The sequence below is a fragment of the Polistes dominula genome, unplaced genomic scaffold (genome assembly GCF_049000335.1).
Source record: "Polistes dominula isolate Pdom_NZ unplaced genomic scaffold, Pdom_raw_medaka contig_31, whole genome shotgun sequence".
NCBI classification, from domain to species: domain Eukaryota; kingdom Metazoa; phylum Arthropoda; class Insecta; order Hymenoptera; family Vespidae; genus Polistes; species Polistes dominula.
Window position 1 is genome coordinate 5,768,799 of NW_028300925.1, and position 19,531 is coordinate 5,788,329.

At 36.3% G+C, this 19,531-nt stretch overlaps 2 protein-coding genes across 2 annotated transcripts in view; one reads left to right on the plus strand and one right to left on the minus strand.

The window, feature by feature from the left end:
- Positions 1 to 19,531, minus strand: part of timeout (circadian regulator timeout) — a 166,786-nt gene that overhangs the window by 110,081 nt on the left and 37,174 nt on the right.
- Positions 3,665 to 8,878, plus strand: LOC107073940 (uncharacterized). Its single transcript, XM_015334898.2, has one exon. It carries the CDS (start codon positions 4,032 to 4,034, stop codon positions 6,849 to 6,851), a length of 2,820 nt encoding a protein of 939 aa, XP_015190384.2. The 5' UTR covers positions 3,665 to 4,031; the 3' UTR covers positions 6,852 to 8,878.

The window sequence follows — 19,531 nt, forward strand, 5'->3', positions numbered from 1 at the left end:
AATTCGAGTAAAATAACAATAACTTTATAATTTATATTAATGTTTTCTTTTTCTTTCTATTTTTTCCCCAAAGTATCGATTCACTTTTTTCTCGTCGGTCTTCAATTTATCATCTGAAACGATCAAAATTTATTTTTATTGATGAGGATACTTTGGTCAAGTTCGATGGACATTCATTCATAATTTATAAATTTCTCAAAGGTTATGGCATGATAAAATCTTTGGAAAATCGACTTTGAGAGCGTAAAAGTACATTTTTGTGAACATACTGTAACAAATTATAGAGGAAATGGTCGAAAGTTCCGGTACGTCGTTAACGCACGATAGTTCAAAATCGGCAATCGAGTGTACCGTTATAGCGTGGTTGTTGGCTACAAAATGTAGATTTTTCAAGCACGTTTACACAGCACTTGATCAAACGGATACGTTTAAAAAGGTCCGCGTGGATTGCATGCCGCTGTTGTCACATGAAAGATTCAAATCGTCGATACATGGGAAATATGCAAGAACAATTTACTATAGGAACTCTTGTTGTTACGCATAAACTTAATCGTTAATTCGTTCATTAATCATTCTCGTAGAAAGTGAGTTGCAAACGTTCGGTGGACAAAAACGAGGCAAGATTATAATAATTCAAAGCTAATGCAAAGTTAACTGTATATTTTGTTCTTTTTAATTCTATGGTATTACCATATTGTTTACAGAGTGTAGTTGAATGGAATCATAACGCATATACAAACAGTATAAATTTTTAAAAATTATATGAAAAATTGATAAGTCCGATACTAGATTATTCCACAATATAGTTGGCACGTTTATCGAACTTCGATAAAGTTTTGAATCATTGAAGAAACATTATTTTAGATGCAAGTAGGTGAATACTTAATTCCTGCAACGTCATTACCTATTTTCAAGAGCAAGGTAGAAATCGATGAATAGCAGGAATGAGTTTTATGGTTTTTAACGTGCGATATTTCATTAAGATAATAAATTTCTTAAAAATCGTTTATATGAGATAGTGGTTAGATGCATGGATAGAGTAAATATAGGTCGCACCAAGATCACGTTCGATCGTTTCGTAAGAGCAGGAGCAAGTGATGCAGTAATTCCCAATGGATTAGAGATGCTGAGAAACTAATTTATGGACCTCTGAGGCATTCCGCTTCCAAGAAAATCCTATATATATACATATATATACACCTGTATAGGAGCGCGTAAGGTGCTTGGTTGGAGACGTAGGATTAAACCAAAGATCGTATGAAGTTCAACCAAGTTACTCTCCGTAATACAAATACCGTCTTAAAAATTCAACCTTATCTAATTCACCTATTATTCAATCGTACATTAAATATATACAAATTAATTTATTAATTATTTAATATAAGCATCTAATGGAATATTAGTTTTTATTCATCGATGCATGATTTCAGCCAGCTGTTTCGGTTCGTAAAAAAGAATGAATGGTTTGCTCGATTACGTGGAAAAAAGCTTTGAATCGAATTTTAAAAGCAAAAACATTTGGTGGTCTCACACAAATGTAAGCAACATGAGAACTTCGCGTGTTCACTTTATGCGAACACGAAGTAGCACGAACGATATCGTCGTATAGTACCTTCCCACAAATACAGTACGTTAACAGTTCGAACGAGTTTACCAATACCACTTCACTTTGTCGTTTACCGTCGAATGATTTTTCGCAAGAGTGTTCTAAGCTAGACATATAAACTTTAAAATTATTCCCATGCTTCTTTATAAACTAGAAGAGTATCCTATACGACGAACGTTCTTTAGACATGCGCGTCTCTTCTATGCACATATACTATACACGGTGCTCTCTTATTAGAAACGTCGAGCACGAGCACACTATTCCGACCATTTACATGTCGGTGCTCGAGCGAAATCCAGAATGAAACCTTAGCGAGACACGGCTCGGAATTAAACTATGGTAGGTACGGTAGGTACGGTCGTAAAGAGAAATAGAGAGAGAGAGAGAGAGAGAGAGAGAGAGAGAGAAAGAGAGAGAAAGAGTAAGAGATAGAGAGAAAGAAATGGAGTTCGATAAAAATGAAAAAAGGAAAAAATGCTATGCGTTATTAATATCATAAAAGAGTGCCGTTTAATTATAGTAAAGCGTTATTAACGCTCTCTCGAGGAATAAAACGATTATTTTATTCATCCTTTTATACGAGTATATCGATGCCCATTTTAATCCTACCAGCTCATAAACTAATTATTAAATGTTATTGAAAATGTCATCAATACAAACCTGATTGCTGGTAAACATCGCGGGAGAAAATACGAAACATCACTAGATTCTCGATAGATCAATATTCTAACTTAATCGCCAATAAAATGGCCTCCTGACGATATCTAATTAAGGTTAATATGCGAATCAATCTTGATTTTAAAGCCACTCGATCGTCAGACAATTTCGTTACGGTCTTTCTTCACAATTGATACAAAATTGATCGTTAGTATTATATTCATCGAAACGCGTAAAAACAAGAACTATTACTATAATTTGTGATACACGTGTATCGAAGAAACGCATGTATTTAATAATTATTCACAATTGTTTTTCATATTTGATTTATATAGGTAATCCGATTGTAAATGCGTTTGAATGATCGATGTCCAAATGATCTATATAAAAAAATATTGCTCGATCGTATTCCATTGCAAACGGGATGTGTCTACATTTCCTCGATCAAAGGAGAGATTCTAGAATTCGATTTGAGCTGTGGTAGGGTTTAGTAGTTTTGACTCTACGTTCATAATATAGATCCCAAGCGAGTTGAGCTATTTACGCAAATTTGGATCGGTCTCTTTGAACTACGATCCAATACAAACCCCAGGATCTCTCGTTGCATTGAGAACCAGTAAGAAGGATAAAAAGGAAGGGGGAGAGAGAGATAGAGAAATCGTACAATCAAAGTCTCCGATCTTAAAAATTCAAAGAATATCGTAAAATAGAGACCCCCTATCAGGGATCGGCGTTAAAACGGTACGTCATTGGAAACTCTTTTCGCTCGATCGCAATCGTAGAAGGCGAATCGAGTTAAAGAAATTGAAGAGAGGAGTTGTACGCTGTAGGAAGCAAGCAAGCAAGCAAGGAAACAAGCAAGCATCCAAGGAAGAGAAGCATCGAGCCAAGCAGTCATGCAGCCAGCCGGATGGCATCGGCGGTAGTTCGTGAAATCACACGGTACCGATTCTCCCTCTCCCTACATCTCTCTCTTGCTCCCACCTACGATGTTAATTTTCTTTCTCTGTTACTCTTTCAACGTTTCAACCCCTCTCCGTATCAGTCGCGGCGTCAGTACGTTGTCGGAAAACGCGAGTGCGCGCGCGCGCGTCGCCCCTTATCGAGTTCGAGAGCAAAAGCGACGGCTGCTGGTGGTTGGTATGGAAGTGGAAGTAGGTGTATGGTAGGTACGAGAGGGAAGATACGACGGAAGGGTGGAGGAGAAGGAGGACGAGGAAGAGGGTTGCAGGTGGCGGTAGAGGAGCGAGAGTGGCTGAGAGAGGGAGATAGTGAGGGAGAGAGTGAGAGGGAGAAAGAGAGGCGCCCCGTGGAAAACGGAAGATAGGGATGGAATGAGTCTGCGGGGTAGGGGCAAATCGGAGTTTGGGGGGTAAAAGAGGGATGGTAGAAGGAAAGCGAGTGCAGCTGCGAGTTCGTCGACGCAGTGTTTGGCAGTCCTTCTTATGGACATCACGTTCGACTCCGACCGACCGATAGATAGGATAGATCGTAGATCGTTCTAACGCGTTTCTACTATCCAAGATTAATAATAATAATAATAATAAAAATAATAATATAATAATACGAATTAGTAGGTTAGTAGTTTGTTCAAGTGGAGTATTTCGTAGATGATTTCAGCAGGGATCGTTAAATCGACGACGTTTCTCCGTAGGCACGTCGTCGTTATACTACTTGTTGTAATAATTGTCATCGTCTTCGCCGCAAACGTCGATAGAGGATAAAAACGGAGGAACGTCGAGATGTGAAGTCGCAGTCGTTGGAAGCAATGTGGCTTCCATTCATATTGCTCGCCTTGATGGCGAGCGGTTCCGCTTGTCCCGATCTTTGTGTCTGTCAACAAGGTGTCATCGTCGACAGGGATTCGCCGGTATTCGCGGATGTGACGTGTCGTGGTCGCGTGCCAGAATTATCGGACTTACCCGATAACACAAGGAGATTGTCCGTAGAGGAAGCAGAGGAACACGAGGTAACAAACTTTTTGATCGAGCTCGAAGCATCGAGTTATCTCGAGTCAAACGCGACGACTACGACTTCGACGTCGATGACAACGACGACGACGACGACGACGACGACAACGACAACGACGACGACAACGACGAACGAGAGCCGAAGCGCTCCTATCGAAACGGCGCTCCCCTATTTGGACGAATTGACGATGACGAACTGTTCGCTGACGTTCTTAAACGTCTCGTGGCACGGTTTTGAACGGCTACGATCGTTGAATCTGTCGTACAACGAGCTAGCACACTTGAGTGACGCGCGAGTGTCGAGTCTCATCGGTTTGACGTGTCTCGATCTATCGAATAATTTATTGAAGGACGTGAACGTCGGCATTTTTAGGACGCTCAGTGAACTGGCGCGCTTACATTTACGACATAACGAGATCGCGGTGGTGCACGAGGACGCGTTTCGCGGCTTGGATCGTCTCGAGTTCCTCGATTTGTCGGATAATAGGCTTGCGGACTTACCGGACAGCGCCTTGACGCCACTTTACTCTCTTCAAAAGTTAGATCTCAGCGGTAACCAGCTTCAAGTGCTCGGCGCGAGATGGTTCGAGAGTCTCGATAAACTTCGAGAACTCGATGTCTCAAGGAACGGCTTGGCAAAGGCCGCTTCGGGAACTCTGCAACCTTTACCAGGACTATCGGTTTTGAGATTAGCTGAAAATCCTTTGGAGGAGAAGGATGTGTCTCTCTTACTCGGCACCGGGAGAAGATTAGAAACTGTGGACGCTTCGCGTACGGGTCTTGCAAGAGTTCCAGCAGCCCTAACCAGATCGGTTAGAGCGTTACGTTTAGCGGGCAATAAGTTGACCACCATCAGAGGCGGTGACCTCGACAGTTATCCTCTCCTACGAATGTTGGACATTTCCGATAATCGTCTCACTGAAATCGAGGACGACGCTTTAGGGCGATTGGAAGTGCTCGAAGAGCTTGACGTTTCTGGAAATCTTTTGACCAAGACTCCCGGAAGTCTACCCAGTAGTTTGACCATTCTGAACCTCCGACGAAACGCCATAACCGTTTTAAAAGGAAACGATTTCCAGGAACTTCGTAATTTGAGATTACTAATGTTAAACGATAACGAGATCGGTCAAATCGAAGTTGGATCATTCAGTCAACTGCTCGCACTAAAGGAACTTGATCTGTCCGATAATCCTGTAAAAGCGTTGACCGTTAATGCTTTGAGTGGTCCAAGTAACCTTGCCAAGCTTCGTATATCCGGATTAACGTCCCTTCAAGAAAAATCCCAACAACAAGGTGACATGGCATTTCCCGTACAGACACCGGAAAGACTTATTGTTCTCGACGTTTCGCGAAGTCCCGTTCTTGCCAGACAGTTATTGACGGACGATGCTGCTCTCTCCGCTTGCAAAAGTCTCCTCGAATTAAACCTTTCCGAGACGAATCTTACGACCCTTAGATCCGATTTGCCGTACTTGTTACCGCAACTTCGTGTATTACGGCTAACTGGAAACGAGTGGAATTGCACGGAAGATCTTTACTGGTTAGGACAATGGTTAAGAGAGCACAAAGAGCAAACCAACGATATCGAAATCTCTCAATGCGCAGCTCCAGAGGAATTATTAGGAACTTATCTACATGATCTACCCTCACCACCCATAACACTTTCCACGTTGATATCGACCAGTAGATCGACCCCATTGATCGCATTGCCGAATCTTCTCGTACTCGACCGAACTTCAAACGAAACCTTCGGTTCGTCTTTCACGTCTTCCTCTAACAATATTATTAACGGATTCGCGAATATCACGGAGTCAACTTTCGAAACGAACGAAGAGGAGGAGTTTGTTAATTATTCTAACTTAGCGAAAACGACAACTCGCGAAGTTACCACCAGTTCTACGAACGAAATGGACGTCACATCTGTGGAAAATTCAACGATAAAGACGACGAACGTGCCTCGCGTTTACGAGGCACCGACGTCCTTTAGAAACATAACTTTGCCGACGTTAAAAGGTACGGACTTGAGAATAAAAGACAGTAGCGTTCAAAATTTAAGGCGCAAAGGAAAAGGAAAGTTGATGATCGATATGAAAGGAGATGACAAAGCTGCATTTTCTTCCATCAGCATTAACGTCTCCGAAGCAAAAGGCAAAATTGAAAAGAGCGAGAAGTTAAAAAAGTTTCTTACGAATTCCAATAATGATTTGTCTGCATCGTTGAAGACATCTAAGTTTACAGAATATCCAAGGAATGAGGAAAAAACTATGATGACGACGACGGCGACGACGACGACGAAGATGAATACGACGATGTCGGAGAAGTACCTGACGAAAGAAAATAACTTGACAAAAGAAAAATATGTATTGACTAACGGGATAGTATCGAACACGATAGCAGAAGAATTGAACGGTCGTGCGACCGATTCCGGTACACGATTGTCCGAACAATTATCTGGCGCTCATCCCGGAATGTTGATTCTCGTTGGTGCTGCTTTAGGTGCGGCAGCAGCTTTGACCGTAGTTTTATCCAGACGTGCTACAGTTCGTCGAAGAGATAGATACCATCGTCATGAAAACATCGAAGTTCATACGTTAACACCGAGCACGGAACTTTGGTGACCAGAATCGGAGTGCGCCAGACTCTTCGAAAGAGACAGGCGACTTGAGGAACAACAAGAGAGGACGCGAGAATCGATACTCGAACGATCGAGAAAAGTTATTCTTGCTGAATATCTCAGGAAGATTCTCAAGTAATTTCGCGAACATGTTGCCTCGGTTATCAATATCGTGAAACTCCAACGATTTCTAAACTTTACTTACTTTCGTCGACTCACTTTTAAAGAACTAAGATTACTTGGTTTCTCCCCATGAGCTCTGTTTTCAAAACGTATAACATTTTCGAACTAACGGATCTTTATCGACGGACATTTTGCCGTTCGATTCGATCGACGCCATTCGATCTTGAAAATACGCTTTATCATCAGGCAAGGTACGGAAGCAAAATGCGACATGTATATCAAGAACACGTTTTTGAGAGAATGCTCGAAACGACATTACCAAAGTGAGAAAATCTAAATAATTTCAAGATTCATGACTCATCGATTAGTCGATTCGTAGATATTCAAACGACACAGAAGGACATATTATAGTACATATGAATTACGTCTGTCGACAAAGTTGAAAAATAAACTGTGTATGTAGGTTTTGCGAAAAAAGTCATACAAAAGTATTAAAGAAAGAGAGAGATAGAGAGAAAGAGAAAAAAGAAGAGGGAAGAGAGAGAGAGAGAGAGAAAGGAGGAGAAAGAGAGAATAATAGAGAAGGACCTGCGAAAGGGTAAGTGAGCGCACGCGTGTAAAACAATACACCGAGAACACTTACGTCCTGTCTCGTTTCTCAACGAGAACGAGAGAAACTACGTTGACGTTGGTGACGGGGCGACGTTGAAAACCGAACGCGTGAAGCGGGCGGCAGAGAAAGTGACAATAATCATATGACGAAGGGAGTGTGTCGCTCGGATTACAAGCTCAACTTCCTTTGTGGTGCACCGAGGAAAATGGACTCCTTGCTAGAACGCAAGTGAGTGCAAAAAAGGAAATAAAAATAGAAAAGAAAAGAAAAGAAAAGATGAAAAAAAAGAAAAAAAGGCAATAAGGTTCGGAGCGCGAAATAGAAGATGATAGGCGTGGTAGTTTGAAGATGGACGATGATGGCGGTCAACAAAAAAGAAAACCACGGTGGCGAAATGTGCTTCGTATAATGGAACGAGGGCGAGTGCTTAGAAAAAGAAAGAAAAAAAAGTGTGTGTGTGTGTGAGAGAGAAATAGAGAGAGAAATAGAGTTGCTCGAAAGAACTTTTATCGAGCGTTGCATGAACGAAAACAAGCATGTGCATTTGTATGTATGTGTAAGAATATGTGTGATGCGTGAGTGAGAGCGAGAGAGATAAAAAGGGTTTGCTTGTGTGTTCGGCTACAAATAAATACGTATGTACGAATGCGAGAAAGACCTCGGAGAATGAGAGAGAGAGAAAGCTCAAATACGAAACCATTATCGGCGGTGACAGCATTGAGTGTACTGAAACGTTGCTTCCGAACTTAATTTTGGAGGCTTGGCTAACCGCCAAGATACCTTAACAAACAAACAAATAAACACAAACTAACTAACAAACAAATAAACTAACATAAAAAAATAAAAAAAAAAACAAAAAATAAGAGCGGAGAAAAAGCAGATAAGATATAACGAAGAGGCTAGACATTATCTTTCTTAAATAACCAGTGTCAAAGTACGACTATGATGATGATAATAAACGGATGTACAAAGATGCACGCCTCTGTAGCTCATTATTATTTTGAATTTCTTCTCGCCTGTTCAACAATTTATTATTATCGACGTTCTTTCTTCATTTTTATTTCATTTTTTTTTTTATATCTTGCGTGCTCTTAGAACATTAAGTATATAATTGAAAGGAGAAACGATAGATTAATGATCGCTTTCACTCTCTTCGCATAGATTTACGATCGTATATTTTTCAGCTAATTAAATGGACGAAATATCGATCAATTACCAATTATGTATTACAACGTTACTTTGTAAATTAACTTAAAACATGATTTATAAAACAAATCGTAACGTAAGAGACACAATTTATCGATCTATTTTCATTCCACATTGTACTCAAATTTTTAATTATACATCACCATTCCTAATTGAAGAAATATCAAACAGGTAAGTAATAATTATTTATAATATTTATATCATTAATTTACATTTATTTTATAAATTCATTGTCAGAGATATTGATTTGCTTGTCTGACATAGTTATATGTATAATAATATATTTAAATAATGATATGCGTTACGTTCATCTTTATTTTGTTCGTTCATTTTTCTCTTTTTTTTTTTTTTTGGGTTATCTCACATAATTATCGAGTTTAGAAAATAACTTACCTCATAACGAAGAGTTGCAAATGAGTAACGCGATAGAGAATATTAACGCCTTATCCTACAAACCAGTAACTTTAATTTGGTCGTGTAAAAGAAACGATAAATAACGAGATAAAAATAAACTTTCAACTTCGAAAAGATATGGGCAGTAAACTTTTTCTACGAAAACAGACTCCCTCTCTGACGACAAAGTTTTGTAGCGTTTTAATCCACAATAATTAACTACCGGTGAGCAATGGCATCGCTATCATGGGAATGAGTTTATCACGGACTTAGATGCCGACGATATTTTCACCAACGAAAGTTTTACCAACCAACACTACTAAAATATTATTGGATCAAGATGAGAGATAAAACGAACACGAAGATGAAGGAAGATACGGAATCAGGGATGTCAAAGGAAAAGATCGACAGACAGCTGACGATGAAATCTCAAGGGTACAAGATGAAATCATATCCTTTCCTTCGGGAAATAAAATGCGTTATTATTTTTCGATATTTCATTGACTATTATTTTGCTTCTCTTTTTACTTTTCAAAGTATAAAAAATGAATCATTTCAAAATACTTTTATCCTACAATATTAAATAATCATTTTATAATACATATGCATATTTTATTACGATTACTATAACAATAGGAAAAGTGAAAGAATTATTAACGATTCTCGACATTTTTCATTTACAATTGAATTTAATGTATTATTCATTTTCTTTATTTCTTTCTAAAGATTTGAAAGACAGGAATTTATTATACCAAATCGTATAAACATTTATTACATCGTACATTACTAAAAGGTATTCCCTCTTCTTATTTTACCTTATTCTTCCTCAAGGAGGACTTTTCCAGGCTGTTGGATCAGTCTCATAAAATAAGAAAGTTAAGAAGTCAAGGCAAGTCGACGATAAAGAAAAGGAGACAAGATGTAAAGTACGAGGATCGTGTGCACGGTGTCCTCAGGAACGATGGGAGAAACCGTTTGTTAAGATCTTGTTTAAATTTCCTATGAAACAACCCTTCGCAAAGGGAGCAACGCGGAAATTTAATCACCGTATAGCAGTTCTCTATCTTCTTCTACCTCTACTACCACTTCTACCATCTCTCTCTGTCTCTTTCTTCCTCCCCCCCTTCTCTTTCTCGAACTCTTACAACCTTGGGCTATGGAACTGGCAAATTCACTAACATCTTGCCCAAGTTCGTTACCCCTACCATTCCCCAGTATATACCTCGATTTACTCAGATGCTTCTACTATTTCGTAATATCGACTTCATCGATGAAAAACAGAATCTAGTTTCGAACTCATCTGCATACCGATTCAAGAGTAATTAGATACTCATTTCTCACCGCAATATCGTGGAATTCGCGTTATTACTCATATCGATATGAAAGAGCAATGGATATCAACAAGAAAAAAATGCCATGTTAATAAGTTATGTTCAAAATGAAAATAACAGAAATGTCTATTTGCATAAAAAAGGAAAAATAAAACGTATTTGATATCAATAAAAATATTTCATGGAAATATTTTTATATTTATTTTCATAAGTAGTCAAAAGTTACACGCATAAGCATAACTTCAAACTCTTGTTGTATTTTTTTTAGTCTCCCCTTAGAAACAGAAACAAGAAATTTAACTTATTCTCGCGTATACTTTTATTCCTAAAGTTCCGCAGCTTCTTTTTCTTAATCAAGGCTCTTTTACTAAAAAGAAAAGTGAGATCAATATTTGTAACCATTCAACAACAAAGCTACAAACTCCATTACTAACTCATTAATCTTTTTCAAACTTCACAACTGACTTTAATGGATGCCAGAGAATATGAGCCGAGCTTTTGAAGCAAAAGAAGGAAAACGAGGAGAGAGAGAGAGAGAGAGAGAGAGAGAGAGAAAAGAGAATTTGTTTAGAATAGCCGTATGGGATTACTCCCCTGTTTTCTTTTTCTTTTCTTTATTTTTTGTTTCCATTTTTTTTTTTTTTTTTTACTTCCCCAAAAGTGCCGGGGAACCGACCCTTTGCGACGAAGAAAATTAATTAGATGACATAAAAAAAAATGGAAAATTCATTATTTCAAATATTAAATACGAGTCTTTTCTCAACGAGTGAAAAAAAATATTTAAATAATCTAAGTACATATAAAAATAAGAAATGAAATGTATAAAAAACTTGAAAAGTGGTAATAGTCGAACAGCATGTATGAGGAAAATATATTTATAATAAATAAAAATAGAATAAATTTATCGATTAGCAAAATATCCATCAATCGAGTAAGCTATCGTAAACCACATATTCGATATGGAAGAACGGAGAAGAGCAGAAGCTCTCGTAGATCCGATCTGTTTCCTGAAAGCACAGGTGTTTGATACTTCAGCAGGACGACGATAGGTAGACAGGAAATGTAAGACCGTGAACACAAGCAAACGGTGGTGTGACATTGATCGGTATGCGGCTTTCCAGGACACTCCATCTCCCCACTTCCTTTAATGGAAAGGAAGAGAGAGAGAGAGAGAGAGAGAGAGAGAGAGAGAGAGAGGGAAAGTGAATAGAGTGAGTGAGAGAAGGATAGGAAGAAGGGGAAGGATAGGAACACTTACTAAAAGGATCGAAACAGCAAAGCCAGTCGAAGGTGATCCATAGGATAGATCGAAGCTATCCGCGTTAGAAAAGGAGGAAATCCTCTTCGTCCTGTCTCCAATTGGCGCAAACTCCTCTTCTTCTTTTTCTGTTTTCTCTTCTATCCGTGCTTAACCAAGCCACGGAGCCTTCTTCCTCTTCCTCTTCTTCTTCGTTTCTCCGCGTCTCTTCTCCAACTAAAGTTTTTTCAACCTTTCATTTTTTTATCTTCCTTTTTTTTCGTCGGTGGTCTAGACCATCGACCACGAAATCTAGAAGCCATCTATCTGTATCACCGTCCAACGAAGGAATTACAAGAGAGCTAGGAGCTAACCAAGTACTAGACGATTTCTTTGGAAAATCTTTAACTTGGTTAAACGTATACCTTCCTTTTCTTGTCTATTTTTTTCCTTTTTTTTCTTTGTTCGTTTGCATTTTATTTTCTAAGATCAATTGTTTTGTAAATATATAGTATTCTCAAGTACATGTAACACGAGAAAGTAATAAATTATATGTATACATTAATGATATTTTATTATTGTTAACAAAAATTACGTTATCATTTACAACAAAATTAATCTATAACACATTTTCCTAACGAAATTATTTGAAATTCAATGGAGAAAGATTTCCGCGATTATTAATAGAAGATAAGACGTTTTTTTTTTTTATAAATGATTATAAAAACAGACAGAATGTTGAATTGTATCGTAATATAAAAAAAATTCTTATGACAAAGTCGTCTTCCCTCATAAGACGATGGAAGTTATAAGATGTAAGAGAGGCAATGTTCTTTCTTCGTAGAAAAATACTTTTGCATATACCTTGTTCAGAAAGCTCATAAGTATGTGTCTTTGAAATAAAATATGAAAGAGTCGTCGAGATGAAAAAGAAGAAAAGAAAAATCGCAACTCTCAGATTCTTCAGCTGCTTCTCTAAGAAATTCGCTAAAACGAAGAGACAAAAAGTTTGTGTCAGTTTCGACGTTGTTGGTTGCTTCCTTACTTGCTTTCTTGCTTGCTTGCGTGCTACATCGGAGCGTAAAATTTTCTTCTACAAAACAGGTATTGCTTTCAAAGAAACTATGTCTTGAATAACCATCATAATTTATTTCTCATACATACGTGTATACCCAAGTACCTGTATAGATATGTATATATAAAATCAATGTCGAACGTTGACACGACGCGATATCAAAGAAAAACACCTACACTGAATCACAGAAATGTTTGGACAATTTTTCGAATTGAATTATTTTATCTAAATCAAATACGAGACACTATAAAATTTTTACTAGATATTGAAAATTTAGTTTACTGTCTATGTGCAATAATAAAAATTACATTTGAAGAATTATTATGTAATTATAAAACATACAAAATTATTGTTGTTCTATTAATGATAAAAGTTATGTTAACAATTTTTTTTATTATAACATTTGTACATAATTTTTTAAAAAGTATTTTTAATATTACAATGTTTTTGTAATTTTTGGACAAACATTAACATAGATTTTAGTATACTTATATTTATATTCAAATATTCCTGTGATTAACTATAGATATAATTACCTATTGTATAGAACATTTTGCAATTGAAAGAGCTTTCCTCCCTTATCGAGAAGTAATTGACTGCGTTAACTGATTGCTACTGTAGAGTAGCTGAAGTTGCTAATTGGTATCATTATTTATGTGAAAATAACCCCTGGACTGTCATGGTTTGAATGACGACAAGGGGGATAATAACGAACGCATCAATTATGTAGGAGGGCGTTTAGGCATATTCTTCGGTGTGCTAACGCCGCTGTTCGGCCGTTGGTTAATTGAAATTGATCGCCAAGAAAATGTCTCGAGTCGTCTTTTGCAAAATGGTTAGTTCCATCCTAAATGAATTTATATACTTACATTTTTTAATTAACGCCTACAATAATGAACTGGGATCCTTTCAACAACATTTTATCATGAAATTTTAATATTTACCTTATAGATTATCTTAATGAAATCTCCGAGTATCCGAAAAAAGTTTCTTTCGTTTAAAAAATTAATAGAAAATCGTAAAATATGAGATACGAATAATCAATCATTTATAATATCACGATATTCGTTCTGACTTAGGTAATAGATTAATGTTTAATACATCATAATTCACAAATAGGATATTACGTTACTTATGAAAATGTAATTTGGCACTAACGAGATGCATTTCTCTAATGATACATCAATTTGCTCGTTCAAGAATTTTCATCTCTCATACTGATTACCCGAGCGAGTTAATCAAGGATAGCGAGGCTCAAGAGACTCAAAAGCGAATACGTGTTGACTTATTACCGAACGAATCAGTAAGTAATAATTGACTTATTACAAATCGAATCGTTTATTAACAGGTAAAAACACCTATCTTTGATAATTAAATATTTGTATGCACGTGTTTTCTAGAAATTCTACTTTGAAGATATTATTTTGAAAACAATACTTAAACGATTACAAGTATCATTTTTTGTCATCCATGTGTTGTATCATTTTATAGAAACCATTTAATGAATAATTGATGATACTTAAACAAACAAAAAAAAGTAGAAAAAAGGGAGAATAAAAAATATCAGATAAACGGGGTAAAAGAGAAGAGAACGAAAGGAGAGAACACAATAATGATCATTCCACAAATTCTACACATACCATGGAGATTGAAACGGTGACCACGCTCTCGACGCTGATTCTCTACACTTTAAATTTATCATTGCACGCACAATTGTTTTGCTGGATGAAACATACCGTAACTATGATTATTCGAATGCATTGGATTCTTTCAACCATTTTAATTATGCTTCAGAGTTCAATAATTACATTTATGTATCTTGAAATATGAAAAATTCTATTGTTGACATAAAAAGATGTATCTTCGAATTGAAATAAAAAAAACTGTACGATGATTCGTTCATTTTATAATCATGGGAATTTCATTACTCAGTTCGTTCAATTACATGTATTAAACTTTTCACAACTTTTATCTGTCTAGCATGACAACATTCGATATTAATTCGGTTCGGTTTAGATTTATCGAGTGACGTATTGAAGTCTAGGCCGTAAATATTCTTTCGAGATTTCGAACCTCGGACTTCGCTAATCCTGAAATATACGACGGAATAAATCGATTGGTCGTGCGTATTTTTGGCGACTTGCCTCAATTTGGTGAAGCGTGAAAGTAACCTTTCGTTCGGTGAAACGGCAAAATCAAAAAATGCGTATTGGTTATCCACGAAAAGTTGACGAAAGGATCTATATATCGAATCTAAAAGAAAACAAAAATCCATTTATCGCGATCGTTTTCATCGTATTTATTTCCCAATGTATTATATATCTGATATGATACCTCTTTTCTCGATTTAAAAATGAAATGTATTTATAAAAATGTTTTAGAAAAAAAATAGGGAATATTATTTAAAATATCTTTTGTCAGAAAAAATTTCAAAAATTTGAAATTTAATTTCGTTATCAGATTAACAATAATACTCATATTATCGTATATCGTACTTTACTTAGAAATTTAAAAGATAACTGCAGAAAGGAGGTAACGCTTCCGTAGCAAATCCCATGTCGTTTGCCGTTTCTGTCTTATTTCTCGACAATTACAGGGAAGGGATTCGCAATTATTACCATAATAGCCAAATCGAAATGACCTTCCTCGCACCAAAAGCGTCTGCTTTGCCAATTTAAGTACGGAGGCTTATTCGAATAGCTTCTAATATCGTTATGGTAACCGCATAACAAAGTAAAATTTATATGGCGCAAATTCTTCCGTTTATGAGAAAATTATCGTGAACAATTTTTATCAAATTTTACAGGTACCAGATTTTATTTTTACGAGTTTATTAATAATTGTTAAATTTGTGCATTATAAATATATATACATAGATTAATGAAATCTCTCAGCATAGAGAATATAAATTATGGATATTCGTTAAAATAACAAATATTTAGAATTTAATGAATAGACGAATCGGGACGTAATATTGTAATAATGTAATATACATAAATAATATTTTCGAATCGTAGACATATCCCTTTGTACGTTGGTTCTTCGAAAGATCTGAGAGATTTAAGTTATTAAAGTAACGGACAATGAACCCCCATATAGTCTCAAGGGAACCGTGAAATATTCGTGGGTTTATCGTTTGAGAACGAAGCAAATATTAACGCAGCTTATTATTCCAAGCTAAAGAATTCACCCCTTGTTTGCTACCCACTTTGTACTTCAGACCGTCGAAGAGTAAAAGTGAATGAGAATAAGATAAACGTTAATGCAAGAAACAATGTGATAAACTCCGTCAATCGTGATCCTTTAACAAATTAGACGTTAATATATAGCGACTAATTAAGTACTAACCTGTCTCTCTAACGAACAATAACTCTACTTGTTCACATAAATTTTAATTAAATCAATTTCTAAGATTTCGCAATAAACTATTTTTTTTTTACGAATATTATCCATCGATTTCAAAAAATATGAAAAGAACATCTAACGGATAAACTTATTCCCATTTTTAGATAATTTAATGTTACAGTTAGTTTTTAAAAATAATATTCGCACAATGAAAATGAAAAGAATTGTTCGTCAGACCCGTGTACTCTTCGGTCCTGTAATTAACCGCGTAATTACGCACGGAGAAGTTGACATTGCAAAATGATCGTAACTCCGACTCGGTGTTGACAAATGACCGTAGTTTATTAAGTACGTAGAGAATATAAAGTTGGTTGCTGGGAAAGGCACGTATTATTGTCGGTAGAAAAGGAAGGTAGTATTGGACTATACGAATTAAGTTTCAAAGTCTCTTGTATCGTCCACATATGAATCTATGTATATGTACATGTCCACATGTACATGAATCTATGTATATCCACATGTTCATATATATATATGGACATATATGTAGTACGTTCGATTTCACTCGTAGAACTAGCACGTATGTACCGAGAATCGCATGGAAATTCTGTTGCTTTGCAAAGCATTAGAGGTAATACCTGTAAATAGACAGGAACGAACAAAAGCTGAAACTATTATTATGATTAAAGCATAGAAATACACGCTGAGTTATAGAGAAACGTTTAAATCCTATGCTTCATAAATATAGAGAAATTTCAATAATCTAGTACAACGCGTTTGGTATTGTTACACTGCAATAAAATCTATTTTCATTTTCCATATGTCTGTGTATTACTTTTTATATTTTTTTTCTAACTTCTATCCAAACTTCTACTTCATCTTATAAACAGATAAATCGATAATTAACGTAATATATATCGCGTTTAATCTTCGACAAGATTAAACCGTAAAATTCGACGTAGTAAGGAGTAAAACCGTTTAAAATAAATTAACTTCGTGACATGTTCTAATCGGTGTGTGTCGGCGTCGTTGCTTTTAATTAGACCAGGGAGTCACGATAAAGTTTCGCAAAGACACCGAAGCGCGCAGCTTCTCTTCTCTTCTCTTCTCTTCTCTTCACTTCTCTTTACCGCGACTCGTAAAACAAACGTCGTATATGACAGAACGAAGGCTGGGATCGGCTAAATGACAATTTAACGATAGAAGCTACAAGTCGGTTAACCGTAATTGAGCTCCCTTGCTTTCAATAACTTCCCGCTACAAACACAAGCCATAAAGTTTAGAAATATGAAACGTTAAAACAATGCAACCTTTATGCGATCGCTGAAAATCAAAATATGCCAGGTAGGATCTTTAGAATCGTCGATGGAGAGAATTTTTCTGTAACAATCACACGTATTGTTCATGTTTGTTTTTTTTTTTCGTTATTGTAACAAACAAATACACTGTTTCCCACGCAAACTTGTTATATTTGCAATAATATGATCAATAAGAACAAAAAAAAAATACAAACTACGAAAGTTGTACCGGTGTTTAATAAAACTTCCAGTTAAAATAAATTTGATTATACAGAAACAACGAAACGTTAATACCGGAATACGTAGCACATAAAGAGGAAGTATCGTATGACTGTTAAATAATTAACAAGAACAAAAAATTAAAAAGAGACAAAAAATAAAAAAACACGTGAAATAAATACGTGGACATTATCATAAATAAATAGCTATGTGGAATATTTTTCGTGCAAAACGGTAGCAGACGAGAGGAAAGAAAAAAAATAATATATATATATATATATACTACTAATTGTAAGTCTTAATCAATTTCATTGAAAACTATGAATCGCACTCGACCAAGATTTGAGTTCTCGTCATCGCGGAATGGTCGAGTGAAATTATCGATTCTGTTTAATTCGCTAAGTAATTTGAATGCGGTAAATGAAACGTCTGAAAGCGGAAGGACTTGGGCTAAATGAAATTTTCGTTGGGGCGCTATGCTACGGCATGACACGTCGCGAGAAAATGAAAGAGAATCAAAGAGAGAGAGAAAGAGTTAACTTTTCGAAGAACATCTATACGAAGTTGAGAGTAGAAAGGTGAGTAGGGTGGAAAGTGGGAAAGAGGGAGGGAGGGAGACAGGAAGGGGGTCAGAGGATGGAGAGAAAACGTTCGCACGATGAGCGCGAGTTTAATCGACGTCACTCCACTCCGTGAGCACACACACAACATACATCATACATACATACATACATACATACATACATACATACATACATACATACATACATACACACACACACACACACGTATATGCATGCACAAAAATATAGACCACACACAGATGCGCTAAATTATTAATAAATCTTTCGCACCATTTAGAACCGAGCGAAACAAGCGAGAAACAAAAAGACAATGACATCGAATAGAAAGCACAAAAGCATTTTCCCTTTTCCCTCTTCTTCTCACCAGAGAGAAAAAGAAGGGAGGAGGAAGAGGAAGAGGAAGAGGAAGAGGAAGAGGAGGAGGAGGATAGATTCACGCGATCGTTGCCATCTCTATTCTCCTGTGTCGGCTTCGTTGCCGTCAAAATTTCGACGTGAAAATAGGTAGTATATAACGTCAAACTAAAAAGCATAGGAAAAAGAAATTTAATAAAAATTAATCGCTTATTTTTTCACTACCACCCCCCTTCCCCTTGCCCTGAGAAGAATTCACGTACGCGTACGTCGTCGTTGAAAATGCACGACGTTTGGGAGAGGAGGAGTAAGAGGTCGAAGCGGAAAAAGATCGATAAATGAAAAATTCTTTCGGACGATATTTAGAAAAGATTGATACGAGATAGAAAATGTTTTATCGAAAAAGGACTTGATTTTTTAGTTTTTTTTTCTTTTCTGATGTTTAATTTGAAAAGTACATAGGGAAAGTTGATGGAAAAAGAAGAAGAAAAAGAAAAAAAAAGAGAAAGAAAAAGAAGGAAAAGAGGAAACAATCTTAAGAGAGTTTTCTTAGGATCCGATAACTCTTATCTTTTCGTTTTGCCTGAACGATGTCAAAGAGAACCAGTCCGAAAACGTTTTACTTTTAAGGAAAAATAAAAAGCTATGAGATATCGGTTATTGCATCGCCCTACTTATTGCGCTCCTATGGAATAAGATTGTGCGGTAACATTTTCCGTTACGAACTTATGTCTCTTGTATAAAATCGATTTTTAAAACTATCTATCTCTCTCTTTTTCTTTTCGTGGAATAAGTGTTTCGATTGCTATCAAAATGATGAAAGATCTTTGCATTTAACTTATTTCTTCTTTCTTCTTTCTCTCTCTCTCTCTCTCTCTCTCTCTCTCTTTCTTTGTACCTATCTCT